This window comes from Electrona antarctica (genome assembly GCF_951216825.1).
Source record: "Electrona antarctica genome assembly, chromosome: 6".
Taxonomy (NCBI): Eukaryota; Metazoa; Chordata; class Actinopteri; order Myctophiformes; family Myctophidae; genus Electrona; species Electrona antarctica.
This window is the reverse complement of record NC_136811.1, coordinates 30,695,801-30,714,645: the sequence shown is the minus strand read 5'-3', so window position 1 is coordinate 30,714,645 and position 18,845 is coordinate 30,695,801. Positions and strand designations below refer to the sequence as shown.

General features: G+C 42.8%; 1 protein-coding gene across 1 annotated transcript in view; it reads left to right on the top strand.

Annotated features, from left to right (window-relative positions):
• col6a4a (collagen, type VI, alpha 4a) overlaps positions 1–18,845 on the top strand; it is a 58,778-nt gene that overhangs the window by 19,414 nt on the left and 20,519 nt on the right. The window contains exons 7-25 of the mRNA XM_079504134.1: positions 643–1,263; positions 2,191–2,751; positions 2,909–3,466; positions 5,043–5,621; positions 5,832–6,410; positions 6,612–6,967; positions 9,277–9,355; positions 10,088–10,233; positions 10,675–10,767; positions 11,542–11,595; positions 11,734–11,805; positions 12,035–12,061; positions 12,264–12,308; positions 14,210–14,263; positions 15,268–15,330; positions 16,224–16,289; positions 16,408–16,461; positions 18,057–18,092; positions 18,377–18,439. Of these exons, the coding sequence (XP_079360260.1) occupies positions 643–1,263; positions 2,191–2,751; positions 2,909–3,466; positions 5,043–5,621; positions 5,832–6,410; positions 6,612–6,967; positions 9,277–9,355; positions 10,088–10,233; positions 10,675–10,767; positions 11,542–11,595; positions 11,734–11,805; positions 12,035–12,061; positions 12,264–12,308; positions 14,210–14,263; positions 15,268–15,330; positions 16,224–16,289; positions 16,408–16,461; positions 18,057–18,092; positions 18,377–18,439 (4,106 nt within the window). The remainder of the gene's footprint in view (positions 1–642; positions 1,264–2,190; positions 2,752–2,908; positions 3,467–5,042; positions 5,622–5,831; positions 6,411–6,611; positions 6,968–9,276; positions 9,356–10,087; positions 10,234–10,674; positions 10,768–11,541; positions 11,596–11,733; positions 11,806–12,034; positions 12,062–12,263; positions 12,309–14,209; positions 14,264–15,267; positions 15,331–16,223; positions 16,290–16,407; positions 16,462–18,056; positions 18,093–18,376; positions 18,440–18,845) is intronic.

The window sequence follows — 18,845 nt, the reverse complement described above, 5'->3', positions numbered from 1 at the left end:
GTCCTGCCAGTGCCATCTTACGCCTGATTTATACTTGGTCCGCCAGTGTCGTGCACCGGACATCACAGATCTACAAGCTCACAATACTTTCTAGTGCAATGGGCTGTGAGCTTTTAGATCTGCTATTTCCAGGCTGCGACAGATTGTGAGCTTGTAGCTCTGCTATTTTTGGTGCACAGCCAAAGTATAAATCAGGCATGAGTGTAGAGACACTTCATTAGGTGCACCCAGCAAAGTGTCCAAGGAGCACATGTATACCTACAAGCCAAGCATACAACTATCACACTAGTACTGTACATGCCATTGCTAACACCCTCATACATACTGTAATGTAACATTTTATAACTATAGTATATGAATTGTAAAGTATGTGATTACAAAAAAATATGTTTAACCTATAAATATTTCCCCCATCATACCCTAGTTAGGAGAATTCATTATTCATTTACTCTCCATAAACTATAAACAAAAACAACCTGTGTTACGGAGTTAACAAATTTCACCCTAATTAAATGATTTCTACCGCCTCCTTAAGGCAGAAAATATTGCATGAATTACTTTGAGTTTAGAGGTCTGGCGCAAAGCAATATGAATAGAATTACCCTAACAAAAATCATATCCTTTTTCTTTTTTTTCTACCAGAATGCAACAAAGCCAAACTGGCAGATGTGGTGTTCATCGTTGATGAGTCAGGCAGCATTGGAACTGCCAACTTCCAGCTGATACGCACGTTTCTGCACAATATTGTGAATGGCCTAGATGTTGGCAGGAAAAGGGTGCGAGTTGGTATCGTCTCGTACAGTGACAAGCCCACGGGACAAGTCTACCTTGACTCCTTTGATGACAAGAGTGAGATTCTTGACTTCATCAAGATCCTACCTTACCGTGGAGGCGGTACCCGTACAGGTGCTGCCCTGAAGTTTGCTAAGGAAAAAGTCTTCAACACGACGCGAGGCAGCAGGAAAAGCCTGGGTGTTCAGCAGGTGGCTATAATTATCACAGACGGTGAATCCCAAGACAATGTGACAACAGCGGCAAAAGATCTCCGTAGATCTAATGTCACCGTGTACTGTCTGGGGATCCAAAATGCTAATATGAATGAACTAGTGGAGATGGCCACTTATCCTCCAAGGAGGTATGTGTTTATAGTGGACAGTTTTACCAAACTGAAGCCCATGGTGCAGAGTATGCAAAAGATCCTGTGCAATGACATCTTTGACAACGCCATCACGATCAATACGCGGAAAAAAGCCATCAAAGAAGGTTTGAGACAGCTGTTTTATGTGTTTAAATGTTCAGATTTCAACAAAATCAAAGTCAGCATGTCTTGTGTATTAAAGCAGTGGTTCTCAACCTTTTCAGGCCGTGACCCCGCAGAATGATCATATTTGAATTGGGGAACCCCCCACCCTGATAAGGATTGGAATGTAGGAGTTGAGGCATAACATTTTGATGGACTCGGTTCTACAGATAAAAATTGTGAAAATAGCCGATCAACAAGCTTACAATGCCTCGTAGATCATCTATTTTTTAATGTAACTTTCTTATATTATTTGACAATTTGGCCAATGTTTGAGCAGTTTTTATAGTATAGTTTGATGATTACTTTTGATGCAGTAATGGTATTAAAAAAGTTAAAAGTCCTTAAATTGTTACTTTACTGTCATCTGGGGGACCCCCAAAACAAACATGTGGGGGTCCGACCCACAGGTTTAGCACCACTGTATTAAAGGACCACTTTGAACCATTTTCAATCTTCATATAATTGGTCCTCACTAATGGTCATGATAAGATGACACCATTTCTCTCTACTCAACTCTGTGTGTCAGAGGACTGTGGACAGTTCAGAAACCTGCCTAACAGTGATATCGGTAGGCAGGGTGGGTCATGTTTTTTTTTTTTGTATGTGTGTTTTATAATGCAAGATTGCTGCAACTTTTCAGGGAGAGAAAGGCTGTAGTTTTTATTAGCTTAGAATCCCCATCAACGATGTCATTGGTAGGCAGGTTTCTGAACTGTCCACACAGCACACCAATTAGACGCAGAGTGAGTCAACTGAAATTGTACCATTTATAATGAGCATATGAAGATCAGGTGGAACTCCTTTAAGTTTAGTAAATTGACATAGTGATGCTCAGAATAGAATGTATATAAATGAATCCTAAAGTGACATTGTTGTTCTCCTCGTAGGCTGTGAGACAACTGAAGAAGCGGACATTTTCTTTCTTATTGACCACTCTGGAAGCATCCAGCCAGCTGACTTCGAAGACATGAAGAAGTTCATCATGGAGTTTGTCCATACATTGCGTATCGGGCCACAATTTGTCCGTGTGGGCGTCGCCAAGTATGCAAGTTCACCAAACTTAGAATTTGACCTGACAGCTTACACAGACGTCAAATCACTGGAAAAGGGTATTGAGAAAATCGGGCAAATAGGCGGTGGCACTCAGACAGGAGCTGCGCTGTCATTTATGACGGAGCATTTTGACAGAGCAGCGGTCACCCGTGGTCATCAAGCCGCAGAGTACCTCATTGTCATCACGGATGGAAAGTCTACAGACGAGGTCAAACTTCCTGCAGAGAAACTAAGAGCCCAAGGCATCATCATATATGCCATTGGTGTGAAAAGTGCAGACAAGGCAGAGCTGCAAGAGATTGCTGGCAGCCCACAGAAGATGTTCATGGTTAATAATTTTGATGCCCTGAGGCCAATCAAGGATGACATCATGACAGATATCTGTGCCCAAGATGGTAAAATAAGCTGGATTGTTTGTTTGTTTGTTTTTTACAGATGGCTTTGATGTTCCAGGTTTAGTATAGATAATGTATTAGCTATGGTAGGAGTCAAAGCATATCTCCTCGTAATGCAATAGGGTAAAGATAACAATTGCTATTTCTCTCTTCACAGCCTGCAAAAACAAACCAGGCGACCTCCTTTTCTTGATTGACAGCTCAGGTAGCATCAATCCAGAGGACTTTCAGAAGATGAAGGACTTCATGAAATCACTTGTCAGCAAGTCTGTTGTTGCTCAGGACGAAGTGCATGTCGGCGTCATGCAGTACAGCACCATTCAGACACTTGAATTCCCTCTCAACCGTTTCTTTGACAAATCTGCAATGTCGCTGGCAATAGAAGCTATGCAACAGATCGGTGGAGGCACACTTACTGGCGAAGCTATTTCTGCTGTTTCTCCGTACTTTGATCCACTCAACGGAGGTCGCCCGAACCTGGGACAGAGACTTATAGTTATCACGGACGGAGAGTCCCAAGATGAGGTCAAGGGCCCTGCTGAAGCCCTGAGGGCCAAGGGGGTGTTAGTCTATGCAATTGGAGTGGTCAATGCCAACTCCACCCAGCTGCAGGAGATCAGTGGCACCCAGGAGAGGGTGTATTCTCAGAGGGACTTTGATGGATTGAAGGACCTGGAGAGTCAATTAGCGTTGGAGATTTGTGAAAAAGAGGAAGGTGAGAGGATCGTGATTCATATATTTGGGACTGTAGTTAAACACCAAAAGGCAGTCCGACTTATGTGCTTATTTTGGAAGAGAACATTATTTTACAAAGATTTATCATAATTTCTATCAATAGCACCAAAACAAATTTACTGATTTATTGTCTCCACCAGGCCGAAGGCATGGGGAGAGAGTATGTTTTGCACTCTGTCCGTGTGTGCGTGTGTCCGTCCGTCCTTCCGTCTGTCCGTTACCAGCTAATCTCCGGCACCATTGGCCCGATCCATGCCAAACTTTGCACACACACTCCCTGGATGCCAACGACGAACCTCTGCCCCAAATATTCCTCAACGGCCTGTTATAGCGCCACCATGAGGCCGGTTTAGGCAAATCACATTTCTGTAGATTACTCGTACACATTTTATTCATACATCACACAATTCGGTATACACTATCTCCATAGTCATGTGATCAACACGGATCTGCACCATTTCCCATCTTCCATCCTGTTTGGCTAAGATTTGCTTCCAAAGCTCACATGATTGGTTCGCTTCGAACAAAATGTCACAAGTAACAAATACAGTGTGCAATTTCCGTGAAATTATATACACGCACATTTCCGCTAAGCCAAGGACGACATGCCACAATTTCTTTTCCAAATCAGCCTCACGGTGGCGCTATAACAGGGCAATTCCTGTTTTTGCCAATAACTGCATCGATCTGTATACAACTTATGTATGCGCACTCCCTAGAGGCCATGGAAAAACATTTTCCATGCATCCCTCCACATCTGCCGGTTATAGCGCCACCATGAGGCCGATTTCTGTTTATGTTAGTCGCACAGATTTCATCCAAATCTCACGCAAATCGGTACACATGATCTCTGTAGTCATGTGATCTAGACGAGTCTGTTGGATTTCTCAGATTCTACACTGATTGGCTAAGATTGCCTTCCAAAGTTTTCAGGAGTGGCCCATTTTGTACAAAATGCTGCACGTCCTGCTCATCCAGAATTCTATCATCAGAGATGCTATGAGTGATCTGGCTCTGCATTTCCCCCAAAAAATTGTTGCAAAAAAACAAACAAACAAACAAAAAAACATGTTTATATTACTCCTAAACATTTTGCCAAACATCACACACACTCCTATCCTCCTGGTGGAGACCTGTGCCCAGAGGGGCACTTTTTCTAGTTATCACTAGTCCATACCCGTTTGGGGAAATTATATACCCAAAGTATGTGCAGAGTTTCTCCCTACCTCTCACTCTCTCTCACCTCTCTATCCCCTCTCTCTCTCTCCCTTTCTCTCTCTCTCACCATCTCTCACCTCTCTCTCTCCCTCTTTCTCCCCCTCTCTCTGCCACTTATATTGGCTCATGTGGCACACCAGTTCGGCCAATCACAGTGCAGAATGACACACCTTCCAGCCAATCACAGCACGGATGCATTCCGTCCACACATTTCGTCCTCACATTTTGAGGACACAGTTTGGAGGACGCAATCACTAGAATTATTAGTTAGATGACAACACATAATTGGCATTGGGACTGAAGTTTTGTGTTTTTTCTTTCCAATTTCTTTCAAACAGATTGTAAGAAGACAGAAGTTGCTGACATGATTTTCTTGGTGGATGGATCCACAAGTATCACTCTGCCGAAGTTCAAAAGCATGCTTAAGTTTATGGCGTCTGTGGTAAATGAAACCACAGTTGGCGAGAAGCTGACACGCTTTGGCGTCATTCTCTATTCCAACGAAGCCAAAGTGGACTTCACTCTGAATCAGTTTTATTCCAAAAAAGAAGTTCTGAAGGCCATAGCAAGCCTGCAGTCACCATATGGTGATACCTATACAAGCAAAGCTCTGGCATATTCCTTACAATATTTTGATGCAGCAAATGGTGGCAGAGGAGCCTTACAGGTGCCCCAGATTCTATTTGTGATCACAGATGGCGACGCTACCGACGCCAATAATTTACTTGCTCCGTCTAATGCACTGCGAGACAATGGCATCAAGGTCTTCAGTATTGGAGTGGCAGAAGCAAACAAGGCTCAGCTCGAGACCATGGCTGGTGGAGACGCATCCAGGGTTTTCTATGTGAACGATTTTGATGCTTTAGAGGGTCTATATAAGAATATTTCACATGTCCTCTGCAATAACACTAAGCCAGGTGAGATATCTGTCTATCTATTTATCTGTCTATAAAACATTGCTTTCCCCCACATTTCTTTTTTTACATGTTTAAAACCTTATGTAGAAATATTTCTACTTTCTATTATCAAATGTTCGTCACATTCTAAATACATTTCAAATTAATATAAGAACCCTGCTCTACTGCCACAGAACATTCATTTATCTTTACCTGTCTTTGTATTGGCAGCCTGTGAGAAACAGAAAGCTGACCTGGTCATGTTGATCGATCAGTCCGGCAGTATTGACCCCAAGGATTACACGACCATGAAGACATTCATGACAGAACTGGTGTCGAGTTTCCAAGTTAGTGAGGAGTTTGTCCAGGTAGGAGTTGCCCAGTTCAGCAGTTCTCCTCAGAAGGAGTTTTACCTCAATGATTTACACAATGAAGCTCAAGTTAAAGAACGCATCCTCGCCATGAGGCAACTCGGAGGAGGAACAAACATCGGACTTGCCCTAGGGTTCATTAAGGATTACTTTATAGCATCACATGGCGGCCGCAGGTCACAAGGCATTTCCCAGAACCTGGTGCTGATCACGGACGGTGATTCGCAGGATGAGGTGGATGCTGCGGCCGCAATCCTCAGAGCTGAGGGAATAGAGGTGTTTGCCATTGGCATCGGAGATGTGCACGACCTGGAGCTCCTGCAGATCACGGGCAGCCCTGAGAAGTTATTCACAGTGAAGACGTTTGGCGACTTGGCAAAAATCAAGCAGAAAGTGGTTGATACCATCTGCCAATCCAGACTCATCCCAGGCCGACCTGGTAAGTTGGTCCGTGGACCTGGTACCTTATTTAGTCTCATTCTATATTCTTTCTTTCTTTCTTTCTTCTTTCTTTCTTTCTTTCTTTCTTTCTTTCTTTCTTTCTTTCTTTCTTTCTTTCTTTCACTATCTCTTGCAGAAGCAAAACCTGAAGTGTGACATTGACTGAGTGACAGTAAATGGTTTGTCTTTTCTCCCATAGCCTGCAGCATAGATATCGCCTTTGGATTCGACATTTCAGACAGGCCCACAACCCAGCCTCTGGTCAGCGGTCACCCCAAGCTCCAAACATTCCTGCCAGAGATCGCCCACTATGTGTCCACACTGCAGGGCCTGTGCTGTGTGGACACCCATCACTCACCCATCACTGCCAACATTGCATACAGCGCTTGGGGCCGTAATGGACAGACACTGCACAACTTCCACTTCGAAGGTTACAGCGATGAGGTGGTGAAGAAAGTCATGGCCTGGCAGATGTCTGAGGCCACCTACTTCAACACTGATCTGTTGCACTCTTTCAGAGACAAGTTTAGGACAGAGTCCAATGCTGGTGTGAAGGTGAGTTGGAAGGAATCTTGCACACATTATACCACCACTGTCGATGCACTGGCCTATCAACCTTTCTTTGGTAGTGAAGTAAATGTCCAGAATGTTGGTTGAGTCCTGAAACACTTTGCGCTCCATCTTATATGCCATGCTTTATCCTCAAGTAATAAACATTTTCCGTGAATTACGCATTTAGGAGCTTCCACTATGCGTAAATGTTATCTTGCGGCCACACAACCCACTATTCATTTTGCCGACTCCTATATTTGCGGGTGGAGGTGTGTCTGTAGGCGTGTTGATGTGCTTTCCCTATATTTGCTATCTTATGCACACAGGTTTAGGACAATGGAAAGTGCCTCTTCAAACCACCCATAATGCGAATTCTGTTTGATAAAAGAATGCGCTCCTGACTCTGAGACGGTGAGACCTGAGTTGGAGCTGCCTCTGCTTGAGTCATGTTGCACAACATTCACAGCTCAGAGGTCTCGTTCTGTCTTAATTCTCCACAAATCTCTGTGATTGGAATTTTACTATAATCAGCAGTGTCAATTCCTTGTGCTTATTGTGTTTTAATTGTCTAGTCAAAGAAGTTATTAGATTTGTGAGGTTGTGTTGGAGCTACTGGACACAAAACAACCCGGCCTCTGTATCAAATATAAATAGGCTATATTTCAAGGCAGCAACGTGTCGCTCTTCCATGGCCATGGGCCATAGTGTAAATCACTGGGCATAATGTTAAATGGATAATGGATCTCTTAAAGGCAATGGCAGGTGGCACAGTGATTGGTTTAATCATTGTAACGCCCAAACCACACCTATGCATAATGTAAGGGGTAATGGAGGTGTTTTAGGGACATAGGGCTCCATTTTCGTTCGATCTTTCTAAATACACTATTTTGGGATTTAGCAGTGGGGAAGGGGTGTTCCCCCACTAAAGTTGGTATTTTGGTTACCTGTCTAAATCCCATTATATTATGCATAGGTGTGGTTTGGGAGTTACAATAATTGAACCAATCACCAGTCCACGTGCCATTGCCTTTAAGAGATCCCTTATCCGTTGCCCGTTATGCCCAGTTCTATATTGCTTCATAGCCTTACGGTTTATAGACCATGGAAGAGTGATGTGCTGCTGCCTTGAAGTCTCTTGTGATGCACCCTGCTCCCCCCTGCTCCCCCCTGCTCCCCCCTGCTCCCCTCCCCCCCGTGCCGTTTCTCTTATTTTTTCCCACCCCGCACAGAGCCAAGATCACTCGTCTTTTCATTAAGTCACAACTCGCTCAAATCTCGCCAATTTTTAAAAATTCTAAGTTCTATGTAAACTACGAACGGTATGAAGCGAAAAGGAAAGTTCTGTAAATCGGATTAACCCCATTTGCTGCACTGGTGATGAACTGAACGAGCAAATGGAATCGCGCACGCCGCACAATGCCTGGCACAAATAACTTGTTTGACTATACAATTATATAAACTCAATGGACACAAGGAAGTAGCAGGCACTCACTTCTGCTGATTATATGAAAATTACAAAGAGATGCAAAAGGAGCATAAGGAGAGATGAGGCAGCCTGACTAGTCTGTGCCTGGACATCTCCATTGAGGCGCGCGCCGCTCTACCAAACTAATTTGGCATTACGGGTGGTTTTAAACGCCACTGTCGCTTTCCCAAATGTATTTGACCAAAATAGCAATTTAGGGGAAAGCGTGCCAACACGCCCATGACCACACCTCTAGGCGCAAATACCTAATAGCTAAATAGATAGCGGTTGACACTGGACCAAAATACTATTAAGGGACATAGCAAGCTCCTATACTCGTAATTTTCGGGCCACGGCTGCATTGCGGGCCGCGTCGCGGGAAACGGCAGCGACGAAATTGGAGCCCTTAGGCTGTGACACAAGATAACACATTTTACGGGGCCACACCTCTCACACAATACTAAATCCCCAAATTAAGGAAAAGGGCCCCTGCCGCAAGATGGAGCCCATAGTGTGTACAGTAATTTAGAAATCATTATTTAGAAATTGTTTTAAAATGCCTTTTTTAAAGATATTTTTGGGGCTTTTTTGCCTTTATTGATAGATCACAGTAGGTAGACAGGAAACAGGGAGAGAGATGGGGGGAAGACACACAGCAAAGTTTGTTGGGATCGGGCCGTGAGACACTGTCATGCTGGATTACCAGCCCAAGGCGCCTGGACCGCTAAGCTGGCCCAGGCTATTATTTAGAAATTGTGACAGACCTGTTAGTATAAATATTAGTATTGTGCAAAACTTCCATCAGGATTAGCACCAATCTAATGTGACTGCTGCTGTTACCCACCAGGTGCTAGTGATCTTCTCAGATGGACTCGATGAAGACGTGATGAAACTGGAGCGTGAATCAGAACTTCTACGTCAATCTGGTAAAAAATGAAGAGAATCTCAATAATTATTATTCCGTTTTATGGTGGACCAGATCAAAACATTTTCACGACAGCAGAACCACTTTATGGGACAAAGTGTGTTGGGGTTGGATGGACAATAATAATCATTTATTGTTTCCTTTTTATTAAATGCCTTGATTTCAGATTTGATGATAATATAGCACATGCCATTATTACTGTAAAGGCATGAGTATACTAGCCTTCAGCCCTGCAAAGCCAGCCCACAATCTTCACTTCGCTGATTGTGGTTGGGCTGCAGGGCTCAGTAGGCATTTGCTTTGATGGGTAGATTGTGGGCATTATCAGTGGGTGTGGACCAAAATAACTATCAGCTATTGTTACATTTAAAATACAATGAAAATCATTGCTGTTAACTTATCATCTAAACAGCTGGTCCGACTTCCAGCTGCCAGGCTCAATTGATACTTTGGAAAATGTATATCTTCCAAACAAAACAAAAATAGAGACATACTGTTGTTACTAAATTAGCCTACATTATATATGTATATACTGGTACACATGGTATAATACATTATGTCGGTGTACATATATATACAGTATAGTTAAATATTATATTTCCAGTGCATTTCCTCAATAGAAATTCAGTTACTGCATGTGTTGACATGCATGATGCATGGCATGATGCAACTATACAGTATATCTTCTGTAAGAACAAAGGCATTAATTCAATATCATGTCTTGTTTGCTAAGGTATAAGTGCCCTGCTGATAGTTGCCCTGGAGGGAGCGAGAAATGCCGGCCAACTGCAAATGGTGGAGTTTGGTCGAGGGTTTGGCTACAAAGTTCCTCTCAGCATTGGCATGCATAGTGTGGGCAGCACCATGCTGAAACAAGTTGTAAGTTGTGGCTGTCAGTCTACAGCCATTAATACCTCGACTACTTTAGTCTTCTATTCTAATGGGACAAGTCTGCCCAATAGAACATTTGTATCGTAGTCCTAATTTCTAAAACCTGAAAGTGAGTCTGTGCTCAATAATAGGCTTGTTTTAGCAAATGAGTGTCATTTCAGCATGTGAAGTATGGCAGGCGTTATTGTCTCTTCAGAAATTGTTTCTTGCCTCAGCTTGTCAGTCTGGAGGAGTGAAAATGTGGTCCTGAGGGTAATGTCAAAGGGAAATAATGGTGGGTGATGGTAAATGTGTCTTTCAAAGGAGAACCTTGATGATTGACAGTCCCCCCTCCTAATAATCATTTACCATAATTATCTTTTTGTCAGTCCTCTTTCCTCACACACTCTCCCTCCCATTGAATGTATTGTGTTGTCTATCTATCTCTAGGACGCAGTGGCAGATAGAGACTGCTGTAATGTTATGTGCAAGTGCTCTGGACACGAAGGGATTCGTGGATTTCGGGGCCCCTCAGGGTCAAAGGTGACTGTAACATGCATGACTTTAAACATTTAACGTGTGGTGCAAAAGTGTGTGAAACTATACAACAGAAGAAAAACCTTAAAACATTCCATTGGTTGTGCTCAGAACACATACTGTAGATATACATTAACGATGAGGAAACTTAATTATTTAAATCAATAACATCCATTTCATATCCAATTCCATGATTAAAACAGTCATAGTCTCTTGAATAGTTTTCATTTAGTTTAGTCACCTGGAATATTTTTGGTGTTAGTCTAGTTTTAATCAACAAATTATCATAAGATTTTAGTCTACTAAATCTACAGTTGATTTGGTCGACTAAAATATATTTTGGCGGGTCTTGATGCCGTTGTAATGACTGATTTTACACTTGCTGAAAACAGCAGATCTACAAGCATTACGTTTTAGTCATCATAGCTTAGTTTTCATTTAGTTTCTACTTTCTATTTAGTTTTTGTCAGTGAAAAAAGGTAGTCGATGGACTTTTTTTGTCATAGTATTAGTCGACAAAATCAACACTGTAATTGCTTTTCAATTTAATTGAAATTTAGCAACACAATTGTGAACTTGGGACAAACTGCATTTTCATGTAGAGCAAAATAGATAGACAAGTAGGGGCAAAATGTATGGGAATAAGTGTCTGAACTGTAAAATCCACTTGGGTATTTGTGTGCTGACCTTTGACAGATTTGAGTGAATGCTGTAAATGGCGATCGAACGGGACAATAGTGTCTTAATGTAGCTCCTCACCTGTTGTCTTTCTTTGCACAGGGCGTGGTCGGGCCAAAGGGCCATCCTGGCTACCCAGGAGAGGAAGGCATTTCTGTAAGTGTTTGTCCTTTCATTTTCATTTATTTTGTTCATGACAGACCTCTGGCCAAGAAAGCATGCAACATGCATGTAGTGTCATGATGTTGTGTTGGATGCTCAGTCACTGTTGAAGCTGTCTGTGTCTACCCCCAGGGTGACAGAGGTCTACCTGGACCACTTGGACCTCAGGGGATACAGGGCTGTGCTGGGCCACGAGGACTGAAGGTACAACAGATACTCACACACACACACACACAGTCACACACACACACACACACACACACACACACACACACACACACACACACACACACACACACACACACACACACACACACACACACACACACACACAAATAAATTATATAAATAATGAATTGCTGCTCTTGCACTAGTCACATATGCCGAGCAACCACCTTTGCTGACCTTCCTTTAATCTGTGTGTTTGTTACAGGGATACCGAGGCCACCGGGGAAACAGGGTGAGTGACTGACTCATTTGGAATGCAAATGTATTTATCTAAGGAAGTTATAAGACATACACGTTGTATGCAGTGTGAAATACCTTTAACAAGTCTAGTTTAAAGGTCATGATAGCTGGAAAAAGAAGACGAAAAGAAAATAGGATTTAAATGCGTAACAGTTACAGTTACTTAACATCTTTGAATCATTTTGCCATTGCAGGGTGATGATGGAGAGGATGGGCTTGATGGAGTAAATGGCGAACAGGTAATTATAAGACTATATAATTCTTTATCTCTATTACGCTAATTCTTGGAATCGCTGTCTGTCTGTGTTATTATTACAACTGCAGAGGAGGTTGTTGTAACAAGGTTGATGCTACCAGCCACTTCTGGATTGGTACTCCAACGTAGAGACACAGTCAGCTTGATGGTTCAAATCACATTTATTGTAGAGTGGCAAGATGGTACAAACCAAAGCAGATGTAAATGCTGTCATGACCGATGGTCTACCTCAAGTGAATGTGAGGGCACGTCTCATGGACATGGATATGGCAACGATCAGAATAGAACGACAAAAGGCCATTGTGTTCTCACTTTTAATTTTGCGTTTACATGGAGACGCAACAGTGATTGAAAAAGCTGTAGTGTGCATGCCAGGTGGCTAGGTGGCGGTGTGACACGCTGCCAGATAGACCAGACATGCATGAGTAGAAACACTTCCGTTCTACTTCCTATCACAGCTGTTTATTTAATGGTCTCCTACTGTACGTGGGTATCAGCGTCTGACGGCAAATATCACAAACGGTGCTATTTTGCCATTTTTGTCTTGACACCAATGCAGGATTCTGCAGTTCTGCACAAATGTATACTTGACGTGAGCCGACGTGAGCCATGAGTCCCATGACATCACACGTTTTGCGCTGTGTTGCCCATTTACATGGAGACACGAGGCGGAGCGTTTTCAAAGATTTCCACTCTGGAAGGGGGTTTCACTTTGTTGCGTTCTCTAGAGACCGTTGTCGTTTAAACGCGGTAGCCTGTTGTGTATCGATTAGATCAATGCACAACAGGTGAGCGAGCAGTCACACCCAGCTCAATGCCCGTTTACAGTAGTTTGGCCAGGAGTAACTGCCTAAATCAGCCGTCACCCACACCACGGGTGCATGTGGTCCAGTCCTACAGTCATGAATCCGACAACCCAAAAGCCAACCCTAAATCTAACCTCACAGGAAGCCACGGGTTAGTTTTAACCTGCCATGGGTTAGTTGTAACCTGCCACGCATGTCGGGAGCCACGGGTTAGTTTTAACCCGCACAGGTTAGTTTAAACCCACCACTGGTTAGTTTTAACCTGCCGCACATGTCGGGAGCGACGGAGTTGTCGGACTAATGCCTGTCGGACTGTTAGTATGTGGAACAAACGTATGCAACCCCTCACCACAGTTATGATTTTGCCAGAGTCTGTATGTCTGTGACCAACATATTTCCCAAAGTAGTAGCCAGATTGCCATGAAGATTGGTTCAGAATTAACAAATGGAACAATTCATTTAATGGTTCCATCTACACTCTCAGAGTTACAGACTTGCAAGGGTCCATTTAGTTTCTAACTATCCATCAATTAGCTGGGGACCCCCTGGACCTCGCTCAAGGACCCCCCCCCCCCCCACCCCCAAGGACCCCCTCAAGGACTCCACATGACTCCACTGACAGCTCTAGTGCTACCATCAAACACTACATTTAGAAATAAACAGATATTTTGAATACATTGAGACCAAGAGGAAATAACCTTTCTCTAAAGGAGTAAACTGGGGAGATTTTTAAATCCTTGAGGTTGACACCCTACTGACTGCATTACTTTTCTTTATTTCCTCAGGTGGTTATATTTTCTGTATAAAAAGAAAAGAGGCTTTTTGCCATTGGAACAAAACCTTAAATGTTATCTTTTCAATAATAAAATACAGCATACAGCCTTGTATATTTCGTGTATTCTGTCTGTAGTCATCACCACATCAACCAATTGCTGCTCAATGTCTTGGCTTGTTATATGGCAGCAATTTGAAAACTTTTATTTATTTGTGTTGTGTCATGGAAGTGACTGGGCGTGTTGAGGAAGTTTGTTTATTTTTGTCTATGTATCCTAATTAAGTTGTTATTGTCTGTCTGCAGGGCCTAACAGGAATTGGTGGGAGCTCAGGAGAGAGAGGAAATCCAGGAAACGCGGTAAAAATATACATTTATTTATTCATTCATGTTCATATTAGTCTCTCAAGCCAGACTACTATTCCACAATCTCCGAATGAGAGTCTGTAACTATATGCCTCCTGAATGTCGATAACGGAAGCTCTCATCAGTTTGTCGTTTTCCGTTCACTATAGGCTATAGGGTTCAACTAATTTGATTTACACTAGGACCCTACTACAAAGAGTCAGACCGAATAGAAGTGGGGGAGGTATGGGGAGAGTATGTTTTGCACTCCATTTGCACTCCACGTGTGTGTGTGTGTGTGTGTGTGTGTGTGTGTGTGTGTGTGTGTGTGTGTGTGTGTGTGTGTGTGTGTGTGTGTGTGTGTGTGTGTGTGTGTGTGTGTGTGTGTGTGTGTGTGTGTGTGTGTGTGTGTGTGTGTGTGTGTGTGCGTGCGTGCGTGCATTTATATATAGATTCACGCAAATTGGTACACATGATACTCTATAGTCATGTGATCAAGACGGGTCTGTTTGATTTATCATATTCAATCCTGATTGGCTAAGATTGACATCTAAAGTTTGAGGAGTGGCATGTTTTGCACTTTCACCACGTTTCGCATTTTTACCTATAACTGCACCGATCTGTGTAACACTTTGTATGCACAATCCCTAGAGGCCACGGAAAAACTCCTGGCTTGCATTTTCCATTCTGCCTTTTAGAGCGCCACCAGGAGGCCAACTTTTGTGAAACACATTTTCTTTTTCTTTGTGATCCTATCATAATAAATCTATATATGTTATATATTATATTTATGTTTTATGTACTGTATATGGTTTAGGACCACTTTAAAATGTACCATCATGAACTTCTTTCGATCACAAACTCCTTTCTATCACAACATGAACTCCTTTCTAACACTGTTGGCCCTTAACCACTTATTTATGGTATGAATTTAGTGTTTTCAGCAGAGATGTGTTTGCCTGCAGCGTGATTCATTATTTTTCAGTGGCAATTAAGTTTGATTCGTTTCACTTCCCCAGGGCATCCCAGGTATCAGCGGAGAGCCGGGGGTACCAGGTCAAAAAGGACTGAGAGGAGACCCGGTGAGTTAAAAGAAAAAGAGAAGAAATCACTTTGTCTGTCTCACTGTCCCAATTCTTAGTGTATATAGCCTACATGGCCAAAAAGGTTTGGGAACCGCTGGCCTACAGCACAAAAAATGTTAACTATGTTTTAAGTATGTAGTGTGTTCACAAATTACTATTACAGTATAGTACACTTAAAGGACAACTTTTTATTTTTCAACCAAGGTTAACGTTTTAGGTTGTTATTAGAGATTGTAAAACATCAGTGTTCATTTTTATTTTTATTTTAATTTGCTGAAAGTGGGGAGGGGGCATTCGGGCATGCTGTCACTCGAGACAGCATGTGACCCCATGCCCTCCTCTATGCTTTATGTGGTTAGCCATGTGGTTACATGATATCTTTGGTATGCTGACAGAAATACTTCATTTCCCCTTCTAAGCTGCTCCTACAAAGCAGAAGAACAATGTGCTTCACTCACACATGACTGGCAGGAGTGTTAATATTAATAATATATATAATATATTATCCGTGTCATAGTTCCTAAGTCTGCTGGGACTCAAGTTATTTTTAGTATTATTACATGATGTATTATGTCAATACGGTATTTCAGGCATTGACAATACCTGAAAGGAAAACGCATAGAACGCACGCACGCACGCACGCACGCACACACTGTTACTCTAGAAACCGTTGACTCTAGAAAAGATCTGATTGGTTTTGATTGGAGGATGATTGGGTGACAGGTCATTTGTATTTACAAAATGTCACACACAGCTGGGACACATCTGTAACCCACCAGCTAGCATAGCAGAGACTTCAACTTGCATGCCTTTACTGGGCCATGGCACCATGGTCTTTTCACCTCAATGAAAATCTTCAAAGTAAGAATCTGTGTTGTGTCATCCAATAGGGTGAACCGGGTGTGGACAACACTGTGCCAGGACCCAAAGGAGATCTCGGGAACCCAGGCTTACCAGTAGGTGACATCATGGCTGACAATTGATAGGATAAAGCAGAACCCAGATGCCTTTAAAATTTGTACTTAAATTATTACATATACTACTAACAAATTACACATATTTGTCCTTCTCCAGGGAGATGCAGGAGGCGATGGCGTAGCAGGGGAGAGTGGAGTTAATGGAGGCCTGGTGAGAATTTAAAGCTCTACATTTTATAATCTAAGTTAGTTATTCTCAAATTGTTCAATTTCAAGGATCTCCATGAATCGGAGAGTTACGGACCCGTAAGGGTCCATTTGGAATGCCTTCAAGGAACCCTGAAGGCTTTGAGAACCACTAGCCTACAAGCGTTAACAGTGCTAGCATTTATGGGAACATCTGCTAGCGATAATAACTTCATATTCTTATAGAAAAGGAACACATAAGTAAGTAGAGATTCTATTTCCTGTTTTTCTTTTTTCTATTTAACCCATTTTGACCTGAGATCAGATTCAAAAAATGTCTTGAATCAGACCTGCTATTTTTCAATAGCTAAAGCATAACATAATGCTAACACCAAAACGGGTTCCCACCCAAAATGGGTTAAGGTGCATAGTATAAATCAAGCCTTAGGTTACAATGTTTGTGTTGAACATAACTAGAAATTCAGCTATTTTCTTTTTGCTGCAATGTTAAAGCCCCATATGCAAGTTTTGCGAACAAATCCTGTCTTCAAACTATATACAGTAATAGTCACACACACAGCTACTACGGCTATCTGAAGCTCTGCTTGAGATAAGTGACCAGATGTCACATGTCTGCTGTTTGGGAACAATTGATTGACTGCATGTGTACCAGGCCGAGGTCTAAATCCCATTGTGTTCCAGCTCAATGAGTTTCATATTTCAGTTGATATTTCACAAATGTTCCATGTTTATATAATAAACCTTGTAAATATATGGAGTCATATGTCATAGATACGCTATAGATAGACGACTGATGGCATAGACTTGCACAAATAGTGAGCTCCACTTGGCCTGTCGGATATATGCGTTCCACTGAATCCACTTGGCCTGTCGGATATATGCGTTCCACTGAATCCACTTGGCCTGTCGGATATATGCGTTCCACTGAATCCACTTGGCCTGTCGGATATATGCGTTCCACTGAACGCACCTTTCATTTTGGTTTTGTTTTGTATCCTCTTTTACCTAGTGTGCCTTATAGCAAATTTGATGCATGGAAGAAACATTAACAGTAAATAGTTTTTTTTTAAAAAACCTTTTCCGACACTGCTTAACATTTAAAAGGGTTGAATTACAGTTCTGACAGTTTTCATCACAGTGGTGAGATAGGCAATTGCAAGAAAAAGTGGAAATACATTATCCAGGCACACACTATGACAAGAGCAAGAAGGATATTAGATACTGTTTACTTAATCTCACTCCCGGTAGATTGCTGATGATTTATGACTTGCAATGGTTTAAACTCGTCCCACCTCCTGCAATATGTTCCGGTTGACATGAATACAAACAGAAAGACAGCATGGGGGGAGGATTTGACCATTTCAGCACCAGAGAGGTATGAAGACAGTGGGCGGGGCTAATTAGCAATAGATATTTAGATTATGTAGTAATGACGTTTCTAAATTACGTTCTCCTCCGCGAGACTCTGTGAATTAAGCTGTCACTAATTGACAAATGTAATCAAATGGGCCCATAAGGGTCCTTTTGGTTACATTTGTACATTGTGCTGACAGACCATACTGCCCGGTCACAAACTAAGTCTGTCCTCTTGCCTTGTAGGGCCCAGAAGGAAGAAGAGGACCACTTGGTCCCAAGGTACGGTATGAGATTAAGTAATAACAAATCTCCTCAGTTCATGCTGGTCATTTACAGATTCATGCTCCATTTTCAGGCAGTGAGTCTTACTGTCTGTGTGTGTGTGTGTGTGTGTGTGTGTGTGTGTGTGTGTGTGTGTGTGTGTGTGTGTGTGTGTGTGTGTGTGTGTGTGTGTGTGTGTGTGTGTGTGTGTGTGTGTGTGTGTGTGTGTGTGTGTGTGTGTGTGTGTGTGTGTGCGCGTGCGTGCGCGTGCGCGTCTGCGTGTGCGTGTATGTGTGTTCCAGGGGGCAATTGGAGGAGAAGGTTCCCCAGGAGTTCCAGGGTCCCCAGGGCCTTCAGGACCCCAGGTCAGTGTGGTAAACTGTCCTGCCTTTGAAAATAAAAGCATTAAGTTATCACATCTCTGTGGAACAAACTTGCATATAGTAAATACAAGTCAGTATTTAAATAGCCAAAACAGGGGCCACGGTGGCACAGTTGGTAGTGCTGTCGCGTCACAGCTAGAAGGTCCTGGGTTCAATTCCCGCTCGGGACGCTGTGGGTGCTGGCGGCGTGTTTCCTCCTCCGCGTCATCAGTGCCCATACCCGAGGCGGGGTTGGCGAAAGGGCCTTTCTGTGTGGAGTTTGCATGTTCTCCCTGTGTCCCCTAGGGTAGGTACCCTCACAAAAAACATGCAGTAATCCTGGTCTCTAAACTGCCTCCCCCTGGCCAGCCGGGGCGCCTGATGGAGGGGAAAGGAACTGGTTGAAATA